General features: G+C 55.5%; 1 protein-coding gene across 7 annotated transcripts in view; it reads left to right on the plus strand.

Moving 5' to 3' along the window:
- The first annotated feature begins 210 nt into the window (after positions 1-210).
- The window catches only part of Dot1l (DOT1 like histone lysine methyltransferase), a 41,452-nt gene continuing 17,319 nt past the window's right edge, over positions 211-24,343 (plus strand). For 4 of the 7 annotated variants that reach the window (XR_002476836.2, XR_009587164.1, XM_021648916.2 and 1 more), the window contains exons 1-8: positions 211-542; positions 10,110-10,153; positions 11,652-11,726; positions 14,271-14,334; positions 15,863-16,091; positions 19,504-19,598; positions 20,090-20,152; positions 24,174-24,229. Coding sequence is in view for 4 of the 7 variants with exons in the window: in XM_021648916.2 (XP_021504591.1) it covers positions 462-542; positions 10,110-10,153; positions 11,652-11,726; positions 14,271-14,334; positions 15,863-16,091; positions 19,504-19,598; positions 20,090-20,152; positions 24,174-24,229 (707 nt within the window). In the remaining 3 variants the exon portion in view is untranslated. The remainder of the gene's footprint in view (positions 543-10,109; positions 10,154-11,651; positions 11,727-14,270; positions 14,335-15,862; positions 16,092-19,503; positions 19,599-20,089; positions 20,153-24,173; positions 24,230-24,343) is intronic. The other 3 variants (XR_009587166.1, XM_021648921.2, XM_021648919.2) reach the window with 2 other exon arrangements.

The raw sequence follows: 24,343 nt of genomic DNA on the forward strand, positions 1-24,343 counted from the left end.
CCGGCTGGCGGGGGCGTCAGAGGGCAACCGAGGACGCGCGTGCGCCCTTGCGTGCGTACGTGCTTTCGTCTGCCGGAGGCGGGCGAGTCCAAGGGGGCGTGGCGTGCGAGGGGTGGCGCGCGCGGCGCGGCGGGCGGAGGCTCTGGGCGCGCACCGCCTCCTGGCTCCCGGCCTCCCCCGCGCGCGCGCGCCGAGTGGTTCAGCCCGACCCCCCGGCTCATTGTGCCTTCTCCTCACGCCGGCCCAAGATGGCGGCGGCGCTAGACGCCCCGGGTCTGTGACTTCTACAAAGAGGGGAGCCGGGGGCCGCACGGGAGCCGCGGCCGAGGCGCAGGCCGGGCCGTCTGTCCTCAGCCGTCCGTCCCGCGTCCGCCCGCGTCCGCCCGCCGGGCTTCCCGCCGGCGGCCCCGCCCCTCCCCCAACCGTCCGCCTAGCATGGTGCGGCGGCCGCGCGCGCCGAGATGGGCGAGAAGCTGGAGCTGAGGCTCAAGTCGCCCGTGGGCGCCGAGCCCGCCGTCTACCCGTGGCCGCTGCCGGTCTACGTGAGTGTGCTGCCGGGGGAGCCGGGGCGGGCATCGCGGGGTCCCGGCGCTCCGGGACGGCGGCGGGCCGTCGGCCGTTCCCGGCCCGCGCCCGCGGCTGCCGTTGCCCGGACGCGGCGGGCCGCGCTGTCGGCCTGGAGCTCCGCGTCAGGCGACGTCGTGGGCAGGACTGGGAGGTCGGGGGCGCCCTGCTTTGGTGTCGACCCTTGATGTAGTTCCTTCGTGTTGTCAAGCTCGTGTCCTCTAGCGCTGTGGTCTCTGCCTCCTCAAGCTGTCTTCTCCTGTCATCCCCTTATGTCCTCTTGCGTTGTCACCGCCTGGTGTTGGTGGTCGGGTGCTATCGGGACCTTAGAAAGTCGCGGAGCCGTGTCCTTCATGTCCTTTAGGTTGTCCTCGGTCTTGGTGGCATGTTGGGACGATTCTGTCGTGTCAGTGGACCAGACTGAAAGGACCTTGGAGGTTAGAGGGGTTGTCACCTCGGTCTGTCCCTCATGTGTGGTCGGATGTTTGTGGACTTGGCTGGAGGGCCATGAGAAGCTGGAGCAGTTGTCTCTTATGTTGGTGGCATGGCTGGAGGAGCCTTGGGAAGCCCGGAGCGTGCCCTCTCCGGTTGGTGGGCAGGGCTGGTGAGACCCTGGAAGTTGAGGGTGTTATCCCCTAACCCTAATGACCCTTGGAAAATGACAGGCAGAGTGGAAGTGCCAGACGCATCCAAGGGTACTGACACTGGAGGGTCTGCAAAGGTCACTGCCCTGGTCCCTGGTTGCCCGGTGTCTCCTTTGAGTAGCAGATGAAGTGTCGGGACCTCTGGGTGCTGTTGGGTGAGGATGGGCCCCATAGAACATGTGAGCCCTGGGATGCCCTTGCAGCTGGTCCTCTGCCTCTTCCCATTGGGCAGCCCTGTGTGTCCTTGAGAATCCCCACACATTCCCACTTTCAGCTCTTCTGAGGTCAGCAGGAAGGCTCAGCAGCAGATTGTTGCCACCATGCCTGTGACCTGGGCATGGTACCAACTCCCGTTAGTTCCCTAGCATCCATGTGTGCACAAATGCAGGCACTCACAAACGTAAGAGAAACTTTAAAATACCTGCCTGTATGCAGGCTGGGCATGGTGGCTCATGCCCTTGATCCTGGCACTCTGTAGAGGCAGAGGCAGAGGCAGGAGGATCTCTTGAGTTCCAGACCAGCCTGGTCCGCACAGTGAGTTTCGGGTTGGTGGCCTGTCTAGAAACCGTCTGAGAAATTGGGGAGGTTGTTCCCTCTTGTTAATGGGACTTTGGGAAGTGGCAAAAGTTGTTCTCTCGTGCTGGTGGCTTCTGGAGTGGCTTTGGAAAGTCTGGGAGGCTGCCTGGTGAGACCCTGTGTGGAAGAAAGGAAGACAAGCTCCTTACTACTTTCCTTCTTGAGATACAGAAGTTCTAACCTTATCATGAGCCTCTTTTCCTCAAGGGTCACCTCCACTCTTCCCAAGGTACAGTTCTGTGAGTTGTGGTCACTGTCACAGTTGAGGCCACACTTCAGCCACCCCCAACCTCCCTTCCACTGTCCTCTGTCATCTGCCTCCTACCTCTTGGCCATCGCACTGTCTCCTCTGCTGGCAGTTTTTTTCCAGAAAGTCCAGTGAATGATCAGTGAATCCCTGTGACTTGAGTGCTCCCCGGGAAAATGTGAGGCTCCCCTGCCCACGCTGTCTGAGGGCCTGGGCTTGTCTCTAAGGAAGGACAGCATCCTTTGGGCAGTGAGCTGCTTTAGTGGTCATTTACTCTGCTAGTCACAGGGTGTCTGAGATGGTCCAGCCTTTCTGTTTTTCTGTTGTGATTATTTCTTTTTTCTTGTTATATGGTGGCTGGCCTGGCACTTCCTCTGTAGCTCAGGCTGGCCTTGAACTGGCAGTGATATACTGCTTCTGCCCTAAGTGCTGGGGTGATGGGCTTGCACTCCAGAGTGTGTGTATCTGAGCGAGAGAGAGAGAGAGAGGAGAGAGAGAGAGAGAGAGAGAGAGAGAGAGAGAATGTCAGTCTGTGAGCTCCAGATACCTGCAGGTGGGCTTGTCCAAGGTGAGGTTGTCCCTGGGAGTACCAAGAAATGGGCTGCTTAGTCTCCAGCCAGCATCCCCAAAGTTGTCAAAGTTGTCGTGTATCTGAGTGTGAAGGGTTAAAAATGTCTCCCACAACCCTGTTGGTGCCCCAGTGGAATGCTGCTGCCAGCTTTCCTCTACCCTGTTCCCTGGGGATAAAGATGAAAGTTCACCCAGTGACACTGGCTCAGCTACTGCCCCACGTGAATCAGGCCTTGAGTTGAGCCTGGCGGGAACTGGCTTTCCAGTGGCGGATGGGAATGACCGCCCAGCGCCTTTCCCTTGCTGGCCCAGATCTTACTTGGCAGGGTTGGCTCTGCTGGCCCAGCCCTGCTCCTGACATCTGCAGGCCCTCTCCAGCTGTGGCTGTCACACTGCTGTCTACCCCTGAGCCAGCAGGTGGCAGGTGGGGGTGGATTTCGGCTCTTAGAGGCTTCACAGAAAACCTTCCTTGGAGAGAGTTCTGCCTCTCAGGAGGCCAGGACCAGTGCCTGGCACACACCACACAGCATCAGGCTGCCATCTCAGCCCTCCGGAAGGGGAGGAGGACCAGGAGTTCAAGAACAGCTTGGCTCCATAGCGAGTTCCACGCCTGCCTGCCCCGCATGCATGAGGCTCTGTTTCAAGCCCCTCCCCAGGAAAGAAGCAAACAGAAGAGTCTGTTGCCCTGGGACCCCGTTACTGAGGAGGCTGGGCACTCAGAGCACACTGTCTTTCCCAGTCTAGTCCATTTTGAAATGGGGCCTCAGCATAACCTAACTGGCCGTCATTGCCCCCCTCAGAGTGCTGGGTGCCAGGCATGTGCCACCAGGTCTGGCTGCAAAATCTTTTGTAAAAAGCACTTGCAAACTACCTTTGGTGTCCCTGGGAGCACAGAGGACAGAAAGACACTCATCACTCCTGGCCCTGGAACTTCACAGGCAGATTAGGAACAGAGTGTGGCCCTGAGCAGGTGCCTGGCTTCTTAGATAAACTGAGTGCCCAGTTCTGAGTGCCCACACTCAGAAGTGCCCAGTTTGGGGACCAGGTTTGGACAACTGACAGGTGGGAGGGGTAGACCTTATAGCAGTTTAGGGCTACCTCACAGAATGACCCCTCTGGCAGAAAGAATGCATTTGCCATTTTTAGCTATTTGCTTGGTAGGCGGCTTAGGGGACAAACTGAGAGGGAGGGCCAGGCTGGCCTTCCTGTTGGTGACTCAGTAGGCTGTATGTGGTGGCCTGTCCCTTCCAGTGAGCTCGGGAGTCCCGTGGGTGGCTGGGTGAGTCGTGCTGTGGATAGAGTGAGCCAGCCCCAGTGTGACTCAGAAGGTATTTTCTATTGCTGACCTCCTGGGTAAGTGTCCCTGTTAATCCATGTTCACGTGGGCAGGAGGCAGGCTGCCCTTTAGCCTGCCTGTGTGGGCCATCAATCTTCTTCAGAAGGGAAGGAGTGATGACGGGGGCTTCCATGTTTGGCAATGTGAAGCATTCATTGGCTGTGTGCTTGCCATTCAAACTGCTTAGTCTATTCGTGATGAGCCTGGGGGCTGCTGGGGAACCCCCAGCTGGGCCTCTTTGTGGAAGTGCTGCTTTTTTCTTTCCTGAGATGATCTAATTCTGTACCCAGGGAAGTTTGGCCCTCAGCGTGTAGCCCAGGCTGGCTTCATACTTTGAGCAGTCCTGTCTCATTCTCCCAGGTGCTATGAATATGTCATGCTGGCTTCAGCTTACATGTTTGATTTGTGTGCATAGATTCATGCACTTAGCAGTGTTCCTGTGTCCCTGCTTCAACAGGGAAGTTGTTAGGTTAGTGAGGAAGAGCCACCTCTCCACAGGACTGCCTGTGGGAAGTGTGTGACACTTTGGCAGGCGTGACTGCTTCTGCTTTATGGAAAGGTTAGTCAGCCGGGCTCATGGGGGCCGCCCCGAGCTGACACTTGGCAGTTTTTAGGGACATTTGTGGTTGCCACAACTGGAAGAGGGGCAGCTCAGGTACTGGGCCCCGTAGAGCTGGTTTCTGGGTGTCAGTGCTGTGGAGGAAGATCACGGGGTACTGCCTGAAGTTCAGGGGCACAGCTCTGCCACGCAATCTCGGGTTGGGTAGGTGGCTCTCTGCTGTGGCAGTCCTGCCCTCTTTTCCCACGGTCCTCGGAGTGCAGGCCAGGTTGGTTGATCCAGAGCGTGGGGTGGCGCTGTGCAGCAGGGATGTGCAGCACCTGAGTGTTGTCTTGTTGCTGGCTTGATTAAACACAGTGCCTGTTACGGGCACCAGCTCTGGGGCTGCCTTCCGGGGTCCTGCACAGGCCTCACAACCACTTGCAGCTCTGCTGATGGCCTGAGTAGTCCGGGAGCGCAGGCAGGGCCAAGCTGCCCAAGGAGGAGCTGCATGCAGTCTCCCCGCTGCCTCCCTGCCCCCTCCACTTCTTCTCTCCCCTCTCTCTGTGTCTCTGGACTCCTGACTGCCTCACCTGTGCCGGCATAGCAGCTGCCTGGTTTATGTGGTGCTGGGGATGGAGCCTATGGCTTTGTGCGTGCTAGGGTGCGCTGTGCCTAGCTCATACATCCAGCTCATCGTGGGGCACCTGTCCAGCCTGTGGGGAGCCCTGGGTTTCTCCCCAGCACCAAAAACCAGCATTCAGAGTACCTGGCAGGATCTGTGGATTAGTCATAGGCTAGGCAACTGTGACAGCTGTCTAGTTCTAGAACAGTCTGTCACCCCCGTGAGCAGTCATCTGTCCTGAGCAGCCATGAGTATACTTTCTGTCTCAACATGACCTCTTCCGGACATGTGTTGTGCAGCTCCACACTGTGGCCCTGCCTCTGCCTCTGCCCCTGCTCCTGGCTTGTAGCGTTTGAGTGTGGGATGGTCCAGGTCTTAGGCCCTTGAAGCATCTGTTCTACCTTCATCCTAGGATGGAGTGACAGGAAAAGAACTGGGTTGGCACCAGTGTTGATAAGGGTGTTCATATACACCAGGTAAGGTTTTTAAAATAGACTCAACTTTATTGACTCTGTACAGGTATGTGCTGTGTGTGAGTGTGTCCTCTTCTGTCACTGTCTGTTCCTTTGAGGCACAGCCCTTTGCTGGACCTGATGATTTTCCTTCTCAGTTAGGCTGGAAGCCAGCAGGCTCCAGTACCCAGTCTCCACACCCTGGTTGGGGTTACAGGTGCTGCGAGGGTGCCCGGCTTGTTACCTTCCCTCTGATGTAGAACAAGTTCTGTGAGCTCCTAGCCTCTCGGCGGTGCCCGTGCCAGCTAGTCAAAGCTGCCCAGCGACCGGGTGCAGTGCACTGCTGGCTGGGCAGAGCTGGCGGCCCTCCCTCAGCGCTTGTCCCAGCTCTCCTCAGACAAGGGGAACTGAGCCACTGTCCTTTGCCCTCATGCTCTGAAGGAAGAGTCCTGCCAGGGAAGGGTCTTGGTGAGCATGGTCACTCCTGTCAGTGCCTTACCTGTGTCACTTACTGGGCCAGAGCAGGTGGTGTCACAAGCCCTTGTGGCTGGCTGCAGGGCAGGCAGCTGGCACAGATGGACAGGCTGGCTCTGGCCTCATCTCTGTCCTCTTAGCTAAGCAAGGACACTGTCCTCCCATGGACCTCTGAGCCCCACCCCATACCCTCCTTCTGCCTTCAGGAAGGTGGGCACTCAGGAAGCTAGGTATTCCCACAGGCCCTGGGACCCTGTGTGGACTTTTGAGTTCAGGGTCAAATCTTTAAAAAAAAGTGTTCTCTAGGCTGAGTTTGTCTGTGGTCCCAGCCACTTGGGAGACTGGGTAGGAAGATTCCTTGAGCCCACAGTTACAGGCCAGCATAGAGAGCATGGAGAGGCCCCCAGTCCAAAGCCACTAGAGATGTTATGAGTGCCCCCCTCCGTGTGTGTGTGTGTGTGTGTGTGTGTGAGTGCGGGCACACAACCCAAACCTGGAATGTGGTATGCATTCTTGGGACAGCTGATCAGGTTGAGCCTCTATATGTCATATGACCATATCCCTGTGTGGCCCTTTCTGGGTCTTTCACAGGATGCAGTATGCAGGGCCATGTGGGACAGCAGGAGCGGAGCGGTGGGCGTTGCACACCTGGGTGAGCTGCCCACCTGGAGCCAGGGTTCTTAGTCCTGCTTTGTGTGGGACTGTCTGCTGATGCCAGAGGTCACTGGCTCCACTGTCTGAGGCCTCTCCAGGCTTCTCTGCAGGATGCAGCCTCAGGTTTGCTCACTGCGGGATCGCTGTGGTCATGCGTGTTCTGTCTCCCACAGGCCTTTGGCACTGGGGTGGGGATGCTAACTCCTTTAAGCTGATCCTTGGTAAGAACCTTGTTCTGGGTTCTGTGTGCGCTCTCTGCCTCTTCTGCCCTATGCAGGCAATGTTCTGCTTGCTGTCAGTCACCCTGCGTGTGATCTGAGCAGCTGACGGGTACTGGCAGGGGCTAGCTTTGGAGTCCTTGGATTAAAGGGCTGCACCACCACGCCCTGCTTGCTGCCCACCTGCCCGCCTGCCTTCTTTTCTTCTTCTTTTTTAAATATCCAGTGTCTCTGGGTAGCCCTGGTTGGCTTTTAACTCACAGACATCCACCTGCCTCTGTCTGTTGTGACTGAAGATGTATGCCATTGACCACTTGGCTGCTGTTTTGTAGAAGTGAACTACTGTGGTGGTGCTGAGAAGAGCATGGATGAGCCAGGCGCAGTGGCGTGTATCTGTGAGCCCAGCAGCACTCAGGAGGCCAGGGCAAGATTAGGCAGTTCAGGCTAGCCTGGTCTATATTGGTGATCCTGCTCACAAATCCAAAAGAAGTGAAGTTGCTCAGTAGGGGCCAACCTCCTAGTGTTGTCAAGGCTTGGGGCTACATCACCAGCACTGGGGAAGAGGAAAGGACCAACTGTCTTAGCTGACATCCACAGTGAAGTTCTGATGTCTCACCACACCCCAGATGTGTTAACCAGTAGAGGCTGACCAGCACCTCTCATAAGCCTGAGCTCCTGAGGCTGTGCCCACTCGTCCCTTCCTTGTCGGGTGGCTGCATACCTCTCCCTTTCCTGGAGACCAGTGAGTGGTCAGGGCGTGACCACAGCCCAGAGAATCAGCTCTCCTCGTCAGCATGGCTCAGGCCTCTCTGTGGACACAGAGGGCCCGGCAGGGCGCAGAGTGTGGCCCTCGGAAAGTTGGGAAGCTTAGAACCCTCCATGGGTAGAGTCATCCCAGGTAGTCCACTGGGAGAGCCTCCAGTTCCAGAGAACCAAGGCTTAGGGTTGTCGCATGGTATCGGAGGGCTGGCAGAGTGTGGGTGAGGTTGTGAGTTCCATTCCCAGCCTCCTGCCTGAGCCTCCTGAGTGCACAGTCACGCGTGTTGTGTTTTCTGTTGACAGGGCTGGGCCTGTAACCTAGGGCCTTGTGCATGGCAGGCAAGGTCTGCTGCGGAGCTGTGTGCCCACCACTAAAGTTGGTGCCCTCTGTAGAGGTGCCAGAGTGTGTTAGATCCCTTCTGACTGTCTAGCGCTGCACTAGGCCAGTGGAGCCCTCCCCTTCTCCCCTTGCCTCTCTTCCTCTTTCTTCCTTTTCTGTGTTTTGTTTTGTTTGTTTGTTGAGACAGGGTTTCTCTGTGTAACCACCCTGGCTGTCCTGGAACTAGCTCTGTATGTACACCAGGCTGTCCTGGACCTCACAGAGACCTGCCAGTCTTTGCCTCCTGAGAGCTGGGATTAAAGGATATCTTTTTTAATTAATTAATTAGTTAATTAATTAATTTTTTGAGATAGTTCTACTTATTCGTCTTGAGCTCCATGTGGCTCAGGAGACCTGCAGCAGTCCACCTGCTTGCAGAGTGTCAGGATGGCTGTGTGTGCAGTTGGTGAGGCTTTGTTTGGTTTTATTTTAAAACAAAGTCTCATTATGTAGATCTCATGTAGGTTTTTCTTTATTTTATGTGTAGTTGTGTTATTATATGTATATCTGTGGACCGTGTGTGTACAGTGCTGTGGAAGCCACAAGAGGGTGTCCTATCCACTGGAGCTGAAGTGACAGACTGTTGAGAGCTATCGTGTGGGTTTTGGGAATTGAACCTGGATCTTCTGCAAGAGCCGCTGGTGCTCTAACCACTGAGCTGCCTCTCCCACTCCAGCACTTCTAAGCCCTTTCTGAGAATAAGCTTGTGGTGGGCCTGGGCTGTGCTTGCCTGAGAGCTGCGAGAACCACCTAGGTTGAGCAGCTCCTGAGTGCGCGGACAGTGGCCCAGACCGCGTGGTGTGGTATGGTGTGGGCCCTGCCTTTCCAGCGGTGCCGAGTACCGGCGCCGGTAGGTTCTCTCTGTTCTGCCCAGTCTCCAAAGCAAGTCGGGCTGCTGTCCTGCGCCCTGAGTGCTCGGGAGTGGCTGGGGTGACCTTGGGACAAGACAGCCTCAGGAGAGTGGCGGGTGCCCTGGATGCTGACCGCGGAAGACATGAAAGTGTGTGTGCCCGCCAGTGCCTTTGCTGTTCTACAGTGGGAAGGAAGAGGTGGGGCAGTTGGGGACCGACAGTTGGGTACAGCCTGCTGCTGAGTGGCTGCTCTGGGGAGACGGGGGTAGTCGCTTCACTGCAGACAGGGCACCAACACAGAACGCAGAGCAGAGCCCGCAGAGCGGGGCTTAGGCGACCTGCGCGCTCACTGGGGTCACTGCCTGAATGGGAGTGGCTGAAAGACGGCTCGTGTTCCCTGCAAGACCCTCCCTACATGTGGGTCACGGAAGCTTCATGAACTTCTGAGCCCCGCACTTACTGTGCCTTCCTACCACGAATCGTCCGTGTCTGAGTGCGGTCATCTCCACACAGCCACAGCAGGAGACTGCCTATGAACTTAGGTCGTGGGGCACTCAAGTGCACGTCAGTCAGTGTTCCTGGGCGGTGCTGGATGTTCCCTGCCATCTGTGTGGTCTGTGGCTGGATGCCTGACGAAGCACAGGGTTCACTGCAGCAGAAGGTGATGGCACTTGTGGCCTGTTGTCATGAGGCAGGCCTATAGCCATAGTCTTCCTCCAGTTCACTTCCGTCATGGAGCTGGGGCTGTGTGAAGCCGGTGTGCAGTTGAGGGCGAAGGGCTGCAGGCTCTTAGGGTCACTGGCCCGCCTGCCCAGGGAGGTGAGAACACTGAGCCTCCTGCTTCCTTTCCTCATTCCTTTGTCACTTTCTGTCAGTGTGTAATTCCCATCCTGTGTTTCATCTTGAGGTGATAGATTGGAGATCTGGCCTTAAGTGGCCATGCATGTATGCTGGCGTATGCTGGCCAGTGGCTGTGGCATCTGCTGTTTCCCATTTTGTAGGTGGGGACACTGGCTCCGTGGCATTCTGTAGGACTTGCCTATACCCGCTGTCTTTGAATGGAGACAAAGGTCTGAGTCATGCTCCAGCTCAGGGGAATGAGTTGAGTCAGCCAGCATGTCTATGGGGTCCAGGTGCTGTGGGTGTGCATCGCAGAACAAGATGAATTAGGGTGCCACTGTGTGGTTGCTGGGGACCAACTGTGCGGCCTTTTCTCTTTCAGGACAAGCACCATGATGCTGCTCATGAGATTATCGAGACTATCCGGTGAGTGCTGCGTGGGGTGAGCCCTGGGGTTGGAACCTGCTTCCTGAGGCTCCCGGCACTTCTACTGTGCTGTCCTCGCTGGGACCTCCTGGGACAGGAGGAGCCCTGGCAGATGTATCAAGTTGCAGGGCAGCTCTCCATCGCTCTGGCCACACACTGTGCTTGTCAGGGAAAAACCTCAGTTATTTGTCCACCCTGCCTTGCGGGAATGGAGTCTGAGCTGCCACCTCTTGTGAGATGGAACTGGGTGTGTCTTTGTGCTCCCTATCATCCCTTCACTAGTCCCCACCTCTGGGTGGATTGGAGAAAGACAGGAATTTGAGGACCACTAAGGGCCTCCGTCCTGTGACATGCTGCCCAGGGTGCCTGCCTGTGCCTGTTGGGATGGAGCCTCTCCTACGGCTCCTAAAACAGTGGGCATAGATTAGTGGGAGAAAAGCCCTGGCAGACGGTAGAGACCAGATTTGTGGTCAGATTGCCATTGAGTGCTTGGAGGTGGAGGCAGCGGTGTGAGTGGAGAGAGGCCATCGGCTCGGTAGATACAGAGCTGGTTTGGATTTCATCCCTCGAAGCCATGTGAAGATAGGAGAGGACCCGCTGCAGATGTCCTCTGACCACCACGTATTTTATATTGCAAGAGTCACCCCGTCTTGTGCATTCATAGGTACATATGCACACAGCCTCTACCCTTGTGCACAAATAACTGAAGGGCTCAAAGCCTTGCCTACCATCTGTTGAAAGGTTCTGGGAAGCTCCTTTTAGAAGAGTGTGTCTGGTTGCTGGAGAGAAGCTGGGCTCACGCAGCAGAACTTGGGAGGCAGAAGCAGGAACATCTCTGAGTTTCAGGCCAAGTTACAGCTTGGTCTGCATAGTGCATTCAGGATAGTCGAGGCTGTGTGAAGAGACCCTGTCTCAGGAAAAAAAATTTTAAATTATCTGCTGTATTGCAGACTGTTCTTGAACATATAACTGTGCCTAGATAGCCTTGTATGGCCTTGAACTCCTCCTGCTCTTCCCTGCCACGCCCAGCCCCTCCCCCAGAGTTTATTTATACTGTTTGTGTGTGTGTATGTATATATGTGTGTTGCTTTGTGGAGTTGGTTCTTCACCTATGCCATGATTGCTTTTACCCGCTGAGCCATCTTGCTAGGTCCCCCTCTTTTTCTTTTCTTTATTTTTTTTTTTGAGAAAGGTCCCATTATGTAGCCCAGTCTGGTCTAGGATCTGGAGACCTCCTGTCTCAGCCCCACTCACCAGTGCCAGGGTGGCTGGCTTTGTGTCATTGGGTTTAGCTATTGTTCTACTTTTTAACCATAGCACATGACTTTGTTTCTTCTCCAAGTGCCAACACTGACCTTGGCCTCATAAAATCTGTGTGATTTCTCAGTAGCTCCTCATGAACTTGCACAATAGCACGCACACACACACACACACACACACACACACACACTCCAAAGTGTGGGCTTGAGGCCAGCAGCACCTTTGTGTTCTATTTCAGGTGGGTCTGCGAGGAAATCCCGGATCTCAAGCTGGCCATGGAGAATTATGTCCTGATTGACTATGACACCAAAAGGTGAGCAGGAAGGAAGTGGACCGGCTGTTGGCTGCCGCTCCAGACTGTCCGACTCCCCACACCCTCGCCAGCCACCTCTCTACGGCACCTAGGAAGCTCTCTTGGTAGAAGAGTGCTCTGGCCATCACTGGGCACCCCCCACTGCACATACTTCAGTTGATGTGTGACATTACCAGGGCCGATATGGGAGCTCCTGGCCTTTTTATAGCAGCAGGTCCTTCCAGAATCTTGCCTTTGGCTCTTTGTTGCTATTCCACTCTACTGCTCCACCACGGTAGGTACTGGGTAAGGCCCATCCTGGCCCTAGCTGTGGCCTCTCTTTCTGAGCAGAGTGGGTGGAGAAGGGAAGGCATCCCTGGAATGCTGCCTGTAGTGGGGTTTGTTTTTCTTTGAGACCGACCAGCCCAGGCTCCACCTCCTTTCAGAGCTTGCCTCATTCTGGGCTCTGCCTGCAAAGCTTTGCTTGACCTCTGACCTCATTTTGAGAAAGGACTTGTGATGCTGGCCAGCCTTAGTGACCTGAGCCAGTCCCCTGGCTGGGCCTCCCACCCCATGACTAGTATCTGGTGTGAGCGGAGGAGAGCTCTATTGATCTTGATCTTCTTTTTATTAAATGCTTCTACCTCCCTTCCAACCCCCCAACCTGGTAAGAGACAAAGAAGGTTAGTGGGGACAGGGGGCGGAGTTCTCTCTGCTACTTCCTGCAGGGAAGGGTCCTAGGATTTTGGGGGCAATGCCAATATCAGTTGTCCAGAAATGCAAAAGTCCAGGTAACCAGCAAATGAGCAAACAACAAGCACAGCAGCAGATCAAGCCAGCAGTAAGCATCCCTCCTCCAAGCAGCCATGCCTTTTTCCTCTAGGCTGTCATATTTATACCCCTCAAAGTCCCCCACACTGTGCACGAGACACTTGACAGGTGTGGACAAACTAAAGTTCCCAACTTGGAATTTTAACAGAAACATGTTTACATATCATAAACCAAAACATCCACAACAGAGCTCACTCTTTCCAGAACTTTGCCCCAAAGCGGGAGCCTCTGTCCTTTCAGAGTTGGGGTGACCCCGCACATCTAACTGCCTCTGTGAAGCTCATGAGCCTTGGAAACTCCTTTTGTCCTGCAGGCAGCTCACCCAGAGCCTTGGTGTTGGAGCTGTCGGCCGCACTGGTGGTAGAGTAGACTTTCTTACCTTACTGACCTCAAGCTCCAGGCTCACAGAACCCAACTTCTAAGTAGCTGGGACTGTGGCTGTGTGTGCCATTACCTCACCCTGCTTTGGCTTTTCCACAGCAGCTTCAGTTGAGGGAAGCCATGCTTCTGTTCTGTGGCTGCTGCTGGCCTGAGACCCTTCTAAAAGAACGGTGTAAGCCTGGGGCCAGTCCAGGTTCATAGTGGAGTGTATCACGTGGCCCTGTGTGACTGCTGCTTCTGGGGGGAGGCTGCCTGTGTGTATTAGTGCCCGAGAGCACCCCCATCATGGGCTCCCCTGGACATTTAGGGCCTCTCTGAGCATCAGGGATGGAGCTGTACCCGTGTCCCCAGAGCCGTTCTTCTGCTGCCTTTCTTCTCAGAGACACCCCTAAGTGAGAGGTCCCGCCCCAGGCCTGTCTCCAGGCTACCTGCACTTGGTCATGCCTGATGCCGAGCTGGAGTTCAGTCCACTGCCCATGCACTCCAGGGCACTCTACTTGCTTGTTTCCTTTTTAAAAGACTTCATTTACTGCTACTTGGAGTATGAACATGTGCTTGCTTGTATGTCTGCGCACTATGTGCAAGCAGTGCCCACAGGAGCCAGAAGAGGGCATAGAGTCCCCTGGAGCTGAAATTAGAGCTGGTGGTGAGCTGCCATGTGGGTTCTGGGAACAGAACCTGGGTCCTCTTAGAAGAGCTGCCAGTACTGTAACCTCTGGGCTCTCTCCAGCTCCAACTCTGCTTTCTTTTCTTTTGTGGAGTCAGGGTCTCACTGTGTATGCCTGGCTGCCTTGACCTTGTAACATTGACCAGATCTCCATATTTCTACCTCCTGACTTCGGGTAAAGGTGTGGGTGAGCACCGCCTCCCATTTTCTCACCAGTGAGGGAGAACCTAGGCTGCTGTCCACGTTCTCCCTTGTATGAGATAGTCTCCTGGTTTTCAGTGCTGCACCTGCCAACCCTGTCCCCTTTTGCCTTAAAGCATGGGGACCATAGGTCCCTCGCCCTGCCCAGCTTTACGTAGGTTCTGAGGGCTCCCTCACAGGACCTCCTACTTTATCTGCTGAGCCATGTCGCCAGCCCTAGCCCCAGTTTTTATGATGACATGCTCTTGAAGTCTAAATGACACAGTCTGACTTGCAGTTGTATAAGTGTAGACCTACAAATTGCCCTTGGGCTCGCTCCTGTGGCCAGGGACTATCTGAGCGTGGAGCCTCTGGCTGTCCTACCATGTTGGTGCTTCTGGAGCCCCACATGAGGTTCTAGTGGGACATTCAGTTACCCAGCTCTACACATCTATGAAGCTGGGTACATTATAATCTAATAACATACTCTCTCTTTCCTTTTTCAGTTTTGAAAGCATGCAGAGGCTGTGTGACAAATACAACCGTGCCATCGACAGCATCCACCAGCTGGTAGGTAGCTCCTCACTTTCAACTGTGCACTCCCCAGTGGGTTTGCATGGTGCTGGCTCCGGAGCTCCCAGGGCAGTGAACCTCCTGCTGCCTGTGAAACGGTGGTGGGGAGGCTAGTTGGCATGGTGAGGCAGGGGGGTTGGGTGGCAGGGCATCAGGACCCAGCTGCTCCAGCCAGCCTTCTCAAGTGGCTTTGGGGTCATTACTGCTACACAGACCCTTGCGTCTGTGCTCATCCCTGTGTGAAGCCGCTTTCCTCTGCCCTGCAGCTGGTCATAACCCAGAGCCTCTACTCAGGCCTCTTCTAGTCTGCTCTGCCTGCTGTTTGAGTGTCCTGCTCCCAGCAGAGCTGCAGAAAGCTATGCTTCAGCAGCCTGCTTTAGTGGACAAGCTGGATGCAGACAGCAGAGCATAGGGTGCGAGCTCTCTAGAAGGCACAGGCGCCTCTGGCATTGGGCTTTGAGCGGGCACTAGGCCATTGTGGGGTTCTGTGCTGTCAGGGAGCGCTCTTATGGAGGACCTGGCTGTGCGGAGAAGCTTCGGATGGCACAGAGCGGCTTTGCAAGTTCTTGAGTTAAGACGATTGTACAGCTCTGCAGTGGTTGGCTCACTGGGCACTGATCCTGCCATTGCCACCTTTACCTTGGGAGACTCCAGCCGGGTGAGCTGCACTAGGCTTCTGCGGGGTAGCTTTAACTGAGCTGCAGTGTCTCGTCTTGTCTTAGTGCTGTGGCTGGCACTGTGTTCATGTCCATGAGACCAGCAGGTCCAGCCCTTCTCCCCTGTGGGGAGCCCTTCTTCTGTCTGGTGGCTCAGGTGAGCAGATGAGTGGCAGGCATGTCGAGGTGTACACGTGCAGGGCCAGCCTGGCTGTGCGCTCGGGTCTGTGGCTCTGTGCTGTTTTCTTCTCCCAGAGAGCTTGAGGTAAAGCCTCTCTCCCAAGGCCAGAGAGCCTGGAGGTAGGAGGGCTCCTGGGACGCAGGCTGGGCTTGGGCCAGGAAGCTTCTAAGGTTCTGTCAGTGGTTGTTCTTGGTGTACCCTGAATTGGCTTGGAGGGGCTGATCCTGTGCCCTCATCGGAGCACATGCGCAGCTGTGAGTTGCTATCTGCGCACTTCTGGGTGAACAAGTAAGTAGGCTCTTTACCAGTGGGGCACAGCTTTTGTGTTTGTTTTGAGACAGCGTTTCCCTGTGTAGTTGTGGCTGTCCTAGAACTCAGACCAGGCTGACCTGGAACTCACAAAGACCCACCTGCCTCTGCTTCCCAAGTGCTAGGATCAAAGGCGTGTACTCCTCCCCCTCCCCCCAGCCGTTTTAGTGTTTGCTATAGGACATGAACACGGTGCCAGCCACAGCACTAAGACAAGAGGTGACACTACAGGACAGCCTGATTAAAGCTGCCCCCAGAAGCCTAGTGCAGCTGTCCTTGAACTGACAGTGTTCCCCCTGCCTCAGCCTCCAAGTTTTGGGTGCCGGTAGATGGTGCTGGCTGCTATGAAGGGTAACAGGCATGTCCCCTCTTGTCCCAGTGGAAGGGCACCACACAGCCCATGAAGCTGAATACTAGGCCGTCCAATGGGCTCCTGCGGCACATCCTGCAGCAGGTGTACAACCACTCCGTCACCGACCCCGAGAAGCTCAACAACTACGAGCCCTTCTCCCCGGAGGTGTATGGGGAGACGTCCTTCGACCTGGTGGCTCAGATGATCGACGAGATCAAGATGACCGAGGATGACCTGTTTGTAGACCTGGGCAGTGGTGAGTGTCCTGCAGCCTAGCCTTTGAGCGGGCCTCAGCCTGCTCAGCGCTCCCAGGGCTGCACACGCGTCCCTAAAGGGTCTTCTCACGGAAGACACTGGTGAGCCGGAGCTCCCCACACCACCAGAGCTCTCAGCCCTGCTGCCTCTTTTTACCCCTGCACGGGCTGTGGCCCAGCAGCTCCTCAGCCAGAGCAGTGTCCCTGACACTTCTGGTCACAGCTTTGTGCAGCCTTACCCTTAGGGCAGACACTGACACATGCACACAGACAGACAGAGCAGTGCTGCCGGGCTGCCTGTGTGGCTGCTTGTTGGAGCATTCTTTTTTTAAGACTCCACTTTATTTGGGGTATTGAGACCTCTATCTCCATTCCACCAAGCCTCCTCTCCCCAACTAGGTAGGAGAGAGAAGGCGAGTGGGGACGGGAGCCCAGACTGTCCTTCTCCTGGTTGTTTAGGGTTGAGTTCTCTTAGGGCTGCTATTCTCTTTCAGTGGGGCCTGATTTTCAGCACGGGCCTGGGACTTGTCTCTGGGTGGAGAATGGGGGTTCTGTTTCCCTCAGGGGCAGCTAGAGTGCTTCAGAGCAATACCCATGTGCCAGGCCAGGGTGTGGAAAATGTTTTCCACAGGGTATTCCACAGTTGAGCTTTTTCAGCATGAGATCACAGGTGGCGATGGAATCTCGGGCATGCCAAAGTTTAAGAGATGCCAGAGTGTTATAGCTCAGCTATGCTGTCTGTGCACGGTGGCAGAAGTGTGCGAAAAGCCCATGCCTGGTCAGCTTGCAGCACAGGCCAGGCAAAGCCCAGGCCCAGTGGACCAGAGGGCAGGCCTAGTGAGGCATGGCTGGTAGGGGATGAATGACAAATCTCAGACGGCCATGGTGCAGGCTGATAGTATCACATAGCCAGTCAGCAGCATGCATGCACCCCCAGCATGTTCATATGAAATCAGGGATTTATAATCCTTGGACAGTGGGAGGGATTTTGAGGCTGAATGTGTTTGATTTGCTGGGGTCAGAGGGTCAGGGATACGTGATTTGCATGTAGTGGTACAGCGCCTCATTTCCCGTGCAGTAGCATGGTCCTATCACAAGAAGGAGAGCACAGTACTTGATTACCCCAAGTACAGTTGAAGGTCACTGCTTAAGTCTTAGCAGGGTGGCACATTTCTAGGAATAGCTAGCTAGCCACAGAGAGGTCTAGCCTCCACCCTGAGGGCTGTGTGACACTCCTTACAAGACCTGGGGTCACCCAGATCAGGGAAGACTTTAGCACCCTGCTGAGAAAAGGGAGTCCCGTCATAGACTGATCGCAAATAAATGGCACCAGACTTCAACCTAATCCAGCAAAGCCCCACAGAGGGCTGCACTCAGGCCCATCAACAGCAGCCAGCAGTCTCCTCACGCTGCTGCATCCCCAAGTTTCTCTCTCCATCTGTCTGCTCCCAACTGCCACACTGTCCATCTCTGGGTCCTTCCAAACTGTCACATGCCACACCTTCTCTTTCTTGGCTCTCATATTTATATCCTCAGAGCCCTAGACCACGCCCTTCCCCCTGTGCATGTGGAAGGTACTATCAGCTGGCAACAGCCATGCCATGCACGAGAGACTGTGGACAAACTGTAGCCCAACTAAAATCCCACACTTGGGGTTAAAAGAAAAACATATTTATGTAACATAGCTGAGTTTACAAAGTAACCAAAACTTCCATTATAAGTTTTGTAGTTCTGATGGTGTCCATTTTGCGGGGGGAGGGGGGCATGTTAGGGTTTTTGTTGCTTTGATGAAACACCATGACCAAAAGCAAGCTGGAGAGGAAGAGGTTTCTTTCTTCCAGGTTGTAGTCTGTCATTGGAGGAAGTCAGGCCAGGTGCTCAAACAGGGCAGGAGAGAGGAGGCAGAGCCGTGGAGGGTGCTGCTTACTGGTTTGCTTCCCATGGTTTGCTCAGCCTGCTTGCTTGCGCTCTCTATTTCTCTCCCTCTCTCCTTTCTGTCTTCATTCTTTTACTCTCTCCCTCCCTCCCTCTCTCCCTTCTTTCTCCTTCCTTCCCTTCCTCCCTCCCTTCCTTTCTGTTTTGGCTTTCTGAGACAAGGTTTCTCTGTGTAGCCTTAGCTGTCCTGGAACTCTCTTTGTAGATTAGGCTGGACTCAAACTCACAAGAGATCCACCAGCCTCGGCCTCCTGAATTCTGGGATTAAGGGTGTGCACCACGGTGCCTGGCTTTCAGGTTTCTTATAGAACCCAGGACCACCAGTCCAGGGCCAGCACAATAGGCTGGGACTTTCCCCATCAATCACTTAATTAAGAAAATAGCTTACATCTGGGTTTTATGGGGTCATTTTCTCAGTTGAGGGGCCCTTCTTCCAGATTGCTCCAGCTTCTGTTACGTTGACTTAAAACTGTCATGTCAGCACAGGATATCTTTCCTGTACCTGATGGGGCAGGAGCTAGATGCTGGAAAAGGCCCAGCTGTTCCCTCCAGCTTTTTTTTTTTTAAAGCCTTTTTTTTTTTAATTTCTTTATTTTACATATGAGTGCTCTATTTTGCGTGTACATCTGCATGACAGAAGAGAGCACCAAATCTCATTATAGATGGTTGTGAGCCACCATGTGGTTGGTGGGAATTGAACTCAGGACCTCTGGAAGAGCAGACAGTGCTCTTAACCTCTGAGCCATCTCTGCAGCCCCCTCCCTCCAGCTTTTAGAAGCTGCTGGTCCAGTGGTGAGGGTTGAGCCTCCTGGGTCCCTCACCTTCTAGAACCCCTCCCGAGGCAGCGGAACTTCAGGTCTTACTCACTCTACTAACATTGTGAGGGGGTGCCTTCCAGTCAGCCCTACATCTACTTAAAGTGCTTGTATGTAATATGAGGCTTCTCTACCCCGTGGTTCTGAGCAGCGTGCTGCTTGTTCCTGAAAGCACTGTGCCCGGGCCAGTGTGTGCCGTTTAAAATGTGGAGGGCCGTCCTGAGACTCGCCATCTCTGACAACATGGAGCAACATTGGTAGACCTAGCTTTGCTGCATAGGCCAGCAGGTGCCAGGTGCCAGCAGTCTCTGGGTTTCTTGCTTTGTTCCTCATCCCGAGCAGACCTGTTAGGTCAGGGAGCTTGCTGGGCCCACTAGCTACAGCTCTCCAGGGACTTGAGTGAACAAGTGCCTTTCTGAGGACCGCTATGCCTAGGATAGTCATCTTCATGTGGGAACACCCAGGCCCTGCCAAACTGCCGAGGGGGAACAGGCTGGGTCCATGGTCACAGAATTGTGGGTACTGGATCGTCAGACATCCTCTGGTGGGAAGTCTGTGCCTTTGAATAGCCTCCTTTCTTGTGCCAAGGGGCATTGTCAGGTGGCTGAGGCCACTGGGGCTCTGTGGAGGTCGCGCAGACTGATGTATGTCTCTCTGGCTGAAGGTGTGGGGCAGGTTGTCCTTCAGGTCGCTGCGGCCACCAGCTGCAAGCATCACTACGGAGTGGAGAAAGCGGACATCCCGGCCAAGTACGCAGAGGTGAGCGGCCGCGTGTGCTCGCTGCTTAGGGCTTCTCTGTCTGGGCACGGCTCCTCCAGGCCGGGTCTGTCTGTGACCCCCAGCAGCATGCCTTTGTCCTGGCAGGCTCTGCGGCACTGCAGGGCGAGCACGCTGCAGTCCCTGCAGGGAGTTGCTGCCTCCTCCTGAGTGAGGATGGGGCTGCGCTCCATTCCTGTGGCCATGCTCCCTGTCCCATCCCCACCCTGTTCTACCCACCCCGTTCCTCCCAGGATGGGATAGGGACCAGCCTTACTGTGGCTGGAGAGGATGGTCTTGGAGCTCTGTTGGAAGTTGGGAACCTTGCGATTCTACCATGGCCCCTCATCTGGGTGTCCCCCCCCTGCTCCACAGCAGGGTCACTATAGACGGGTTCCACTATCTTGTTCAGTGTGATCCTACGGAGCCTGTGCGCCTTCCGCCGCCTCAGCCGCCCTGAGTTTGTAACAGCTGGTGTGCTTTTCTTCCCTCAGACCATGGACCGAGAGTTCAGGAAGTGGATGAAATGGTATGGAAAAAAGCATGCAGAATACACAGTGAGTGCCATCGCTCCATGCCTTCGGCCTCTGTCCCACCCAGCCTCTTTCCCCTCTTCTCCTAACCCAGTCAGTGTTGCCTTGTGACCGTATGCTGTCTTCTGTGGCTACAGCCCTCTGTGACAGCAGGTGCAGGCTCTGGAGCTGGCTGTAGAGCTCAGCTGTGTCCTGTCCTTCCCTGCTTCCCTGTCCTGGCACCCATTCTGAGACAGTACGTGCTGACCGTGGGCCATGGTGGTAGAGTCTTAGCTCAGTAGAGTGGAAACTACCAGACTGGGCAAGCACTCTCTGCTGAGCTGCACTCTGGGCTCGCCGTGGCTTTAGGGGTCTGGACCCCTGGGTTCTTGATTTGGAAGTCTGGTCAAGCCATCCTGTGGGCCAGCTGGGAGGGGCAGCCTGCAGTGACTTGCTGTGGCTGACCACTCTGCTGCCTCTGCTCTGCATTTGTCACCCTTCCCGGAGCAGGACTTGAGAGCTGTGCTCTAAGTCCAGCTCACCCATGCTTTCTTGGTGAAGGCGTCCCATGTGGAATGTTAGGAGAGAGGCCCACTTGATACCTGTGCCTGGGACCTGGGGAAGTTCCAAATGTGCCTTCTTCACCTGCATATTAACTGTGATGAATTCTTGTACTTTTTGTGGGGGCCTGTTAGTTCCACCCCCACCCCACCCCCACACACAGGAGTCCTCCGTCTGAAAAGTGGCACAGCTTTCAGGAAGATCCTGCTTGTCATTGTTGGATGACATGACCCATGTAGTTAAGCCTGCCATGTAGGTGTGTCTGGCAGCTGTTTGTCATGTTGGCTGTTGTCGTTGTTGGGTCCTCATGGGTCTCCACGCTCATGCAGGTGGCCCGTGGCTTACGGCTGGGAGTAAGACTAAGGATAAGAATAGTTCTTGAGGCCTCGGCGACCATCAGAAGCAACCTGGCATCAGGGATAGAGTGGCTGTTGGTCTCTGCTTCTGGCTACACTGGCTTCCCATGGTACCTTGAGTGACTGGCAGCCACTTCCAGGAATCTACGTAGGCGCCTGCGTTGGCTGTGCAGTGCCATGGCTTTGATGTAGTGTCTGCAGCAAGCGTGAGCCCTGCCTCTGCTGCTTGGAAGCACGCAGGAGAAAAGCCAGGGGAGCCTAAAAATAGCCCAGAACCGCCTCATGCCAGGGCTGCTGCCACCCACCGTGCAGTGGCCTCTAGGGCGCTCCCTCCAGCCGGGTCTGCTCACCTGCTCCCTCTAGTGGCTGAATCGATCCTGGCTCTTCCCAGCCCACACCGGCTTCCAGTGAGGGCCTCAGGCACTCCCCTCCCCCACCCTCCATGGGCCCTAATCCAGCTTGGGGCAGACACTGGGCCATGCCATCTCTGCAGATGGTGCCGCCCAACGCTCCTGTGCTTGGTGACGTCATGTGTTCAGAGGGTGCCTGACATCCCGTCACCCCGGCAGCAGTACAGCTCTGTAAGCAGTTCTTCGCAGAGGTGCCTCTGGCTGTGAGCCCTGACTGCAGCTTCACCAGGCAGCCCCGTCAGAGGAGTTGGTTGTGCAGAGGCGTCCCATGGGGAGCCAGTCCTGCTGAGGCCCTCTCCTTGGGTAGTTTGTCTGGGACTGCGTCTGCATCCGCTCTGTGCTCCAGGCTGAGGGATGCATTCTTGCTGTGGCTGGGTCCCTGTCAGCATGGCCTTTTGGGTCTCATCCATTTTGACCTTTTTTGGCCCTTCCCAGGGCCAAAGTGGGGCCTGTGTCAGGCTTCTCCACTTGTTTCGTAGATGCTGTCCTGCTGGATGCCCCTCTTCTCCCTTTTGCCTTTTTCGTGTTGGTAGGTGTAGGTACTACACTGTTGCTTGGGAAACAAATGTTTCCCAGATAGGGAACTGACAAAATACAGCTTGGTGGACTCTTGGGTTTTATTGGGGAGTTCCAGGAGTGTGGGCGAGGGGTCACTTACAGGAGCAGAAATGACTCAGAGACAGGTACATCCCCAAGGCGGACCCCAGCATGCCTGACAGTTCTCCCAAGTTGGGGACCTGGAGCGTACTGAGAAGCCAGGGGCAGTGTGACAGGCAGGAGAGTGTCCTTTCCAGGTGGCTCAGTATACCTGAGCTTCTCCCTGGCAGCTCAGCAGCTCAGCTGGCATGACAGTGTTCCTCTCAGCCGTCCTTATTCTTCTGTACACTCCAGGAAGGAGGGCCTAGCACATGTGCTCGGTTTCGGGGACTTCCTGTCCAAAGGGTCTTCCCTGCAGAATGGTGTGTGCCGGGGAGCTTTCCTATACAGTAGCAGATAGCTGGTTCAGACCTGGCCTTCCATCCCAGGCCAGACGGCTAGAATTTGAGAGTCCCTGACCCTGCCCAGATACAAACTGCAGCTCTCTGGCTCCCCAGACTTCCTTGCCTGGCTGGCCAGGACAGCACTAAGACCTGCAGGCAGAAGAATGCTGGCTCCACACTTGACGCAGCTGCAGGGGGAGGCCTGTCCTGGACAGTGGGCTCAGGGGTCATGACAGGCATTCATCTGATTCCTGGAGTGGAGTCAGCCTGTAGCCATTCTTACAGCCACAGAGGTAGAACTCAACTCTTAGCGACAGGAAAAGCCACAGAGAGCCAGGAGATCATGAGGCCTTGCAGTACTCTCCCTGGGAGTCTCTGAACACACTGTAGGGTTAAAACTCAGACCCAGCACCTAGGGTATAAGGGAACACATGGCTCTTCTGCTTATCTGTCCAACAGCTCGGGCTACACAGCAGGGATGGTGTGGGCCTTGGTCTCTGCTTCCACTGGTTTAGCTTAGGAGCCCCCTGAGAGGCCAGATGCCCTAGGGCCCAGGGACCGCCCTGCATTTTGGGGGCTTGACCTAAGCCCTGTTCCCATGTCAGGCTGATGTGTACAGCAGAGCAGAGTAGAGAAGGAAGGTCAGTGAGGAGTAAAGAGGCAGGCTCTGGCCCGATGTGCTCAGTCCACAGGGGCTCTGGCCAGCCAAGCTCAAGCCTGCCTTGCTGGTGGCTTCTCTGCGCACAGAAGGACAGAGCCTGAGCAGCTCCTCCTGGACAGGGACCGCTTTATCCTAGCAGGGTGGCTCTGGACCTGCAGCTCTGCGGTACCGTTATCCTGTCACTCCACAGCCCGAGGCCTCCATTGTGGGCCTTTCCCATGCCCCATGGTTGACATCACTCTCTCCCCTCAGTTCTCGATGCTGATACAAACCACTTCTGGTCAGTAGTTTGCCTGTTGTGTCCCCTGCTGAGTGTCCTGTATTGCGGCAGTCCTGTTGTTACCAAACCACGGACGGACCATGCTGTATGTCCATCCGTCCGTCTGTGGGTGTCCCTGCCTTTAGGACTTCATAAACCTTGCTACCCTTGTGCCCCCATGTAGAGCTCCTGGAGCTCAGGCCTGGCATTGCAGCTGGTGGTCTTTAGAACTCACAATCCAGATTACTTGGATCTCTGAGTGCCATAGCTCTGGGCAGTTGGAGTAAAAGCTGTTTCCCTTTAACATACGGCACCCTGAAGGAGGTGGTGCTGACGTCAGTGCTGATACACTGGGGTGCGGGAGCAAGTGTACTGCTGTGGGCAGGCCATAGTTCTGGGCCAGTTGTGCGGCGAGCAGGTACTAACCCAGGTGGTGCAGCAGCAGCCTCATCGTCTGCAGGCACAGCTCTCATGGACAGCCACAAGGGACAAGGATGCTGGGTTTAGTGGCTTCTTAGCCACATAGCTACATCCCATGTCTGTAGGGTCTACAAAAGGTCTGGGCGACGCTCTTCTCGGGGCACAGTCCGGGGTGCAGGGAGGGTGGGTAGCCAGACGCTGTGGCTCCTCACCTGGATACACACCATCTTCTTGTCTGTCCCTGAGTGGATGCTGCTTCCTGCTGGGGCTCAGGCCTAGCTCTCTGTAGAGCTGTCCACTGGCTGTCCGCGGTCACCTTCCCACCTTGAGACCCAGCTCATTCCATGTCTCACGGCAGTTGCAGGGCCTGGGTTCAAGCTGAGCAAACAGGTGAGTAAGCGTGTTCCTTTCTTTCTTAGCTGGAACGAGGTGACTTCCTCTCGGAGGAGTGGAGGGAACGGATCGCCAACACGAGGTACGGCCAGCTGTGGGCTGTGCTGCTGGCTGTGCTGGGACCTCTGTGACTTGCTGTCCAAATGTGGGTGGCTGCTGTGTCCGGGGGGGTAGTGTGCGGCTGCTGTTTTAAGAG

This window comes from Meriones unguiculatus, chromosome 17 (assembly GCF_030254825.1).
Source record: "Meriones unguiculatus strain TT.TT164.6M chromosome 17, Bangor_MerUng_6.1, whole genome shotgun sequence".
In the NCBI taxonomy this organism is placed as follows: Eukaryota; Metazoa; Chordata; class Mammalia; order Rodentia; family Muridae; genus Meriones; species Meriones unguiculatus.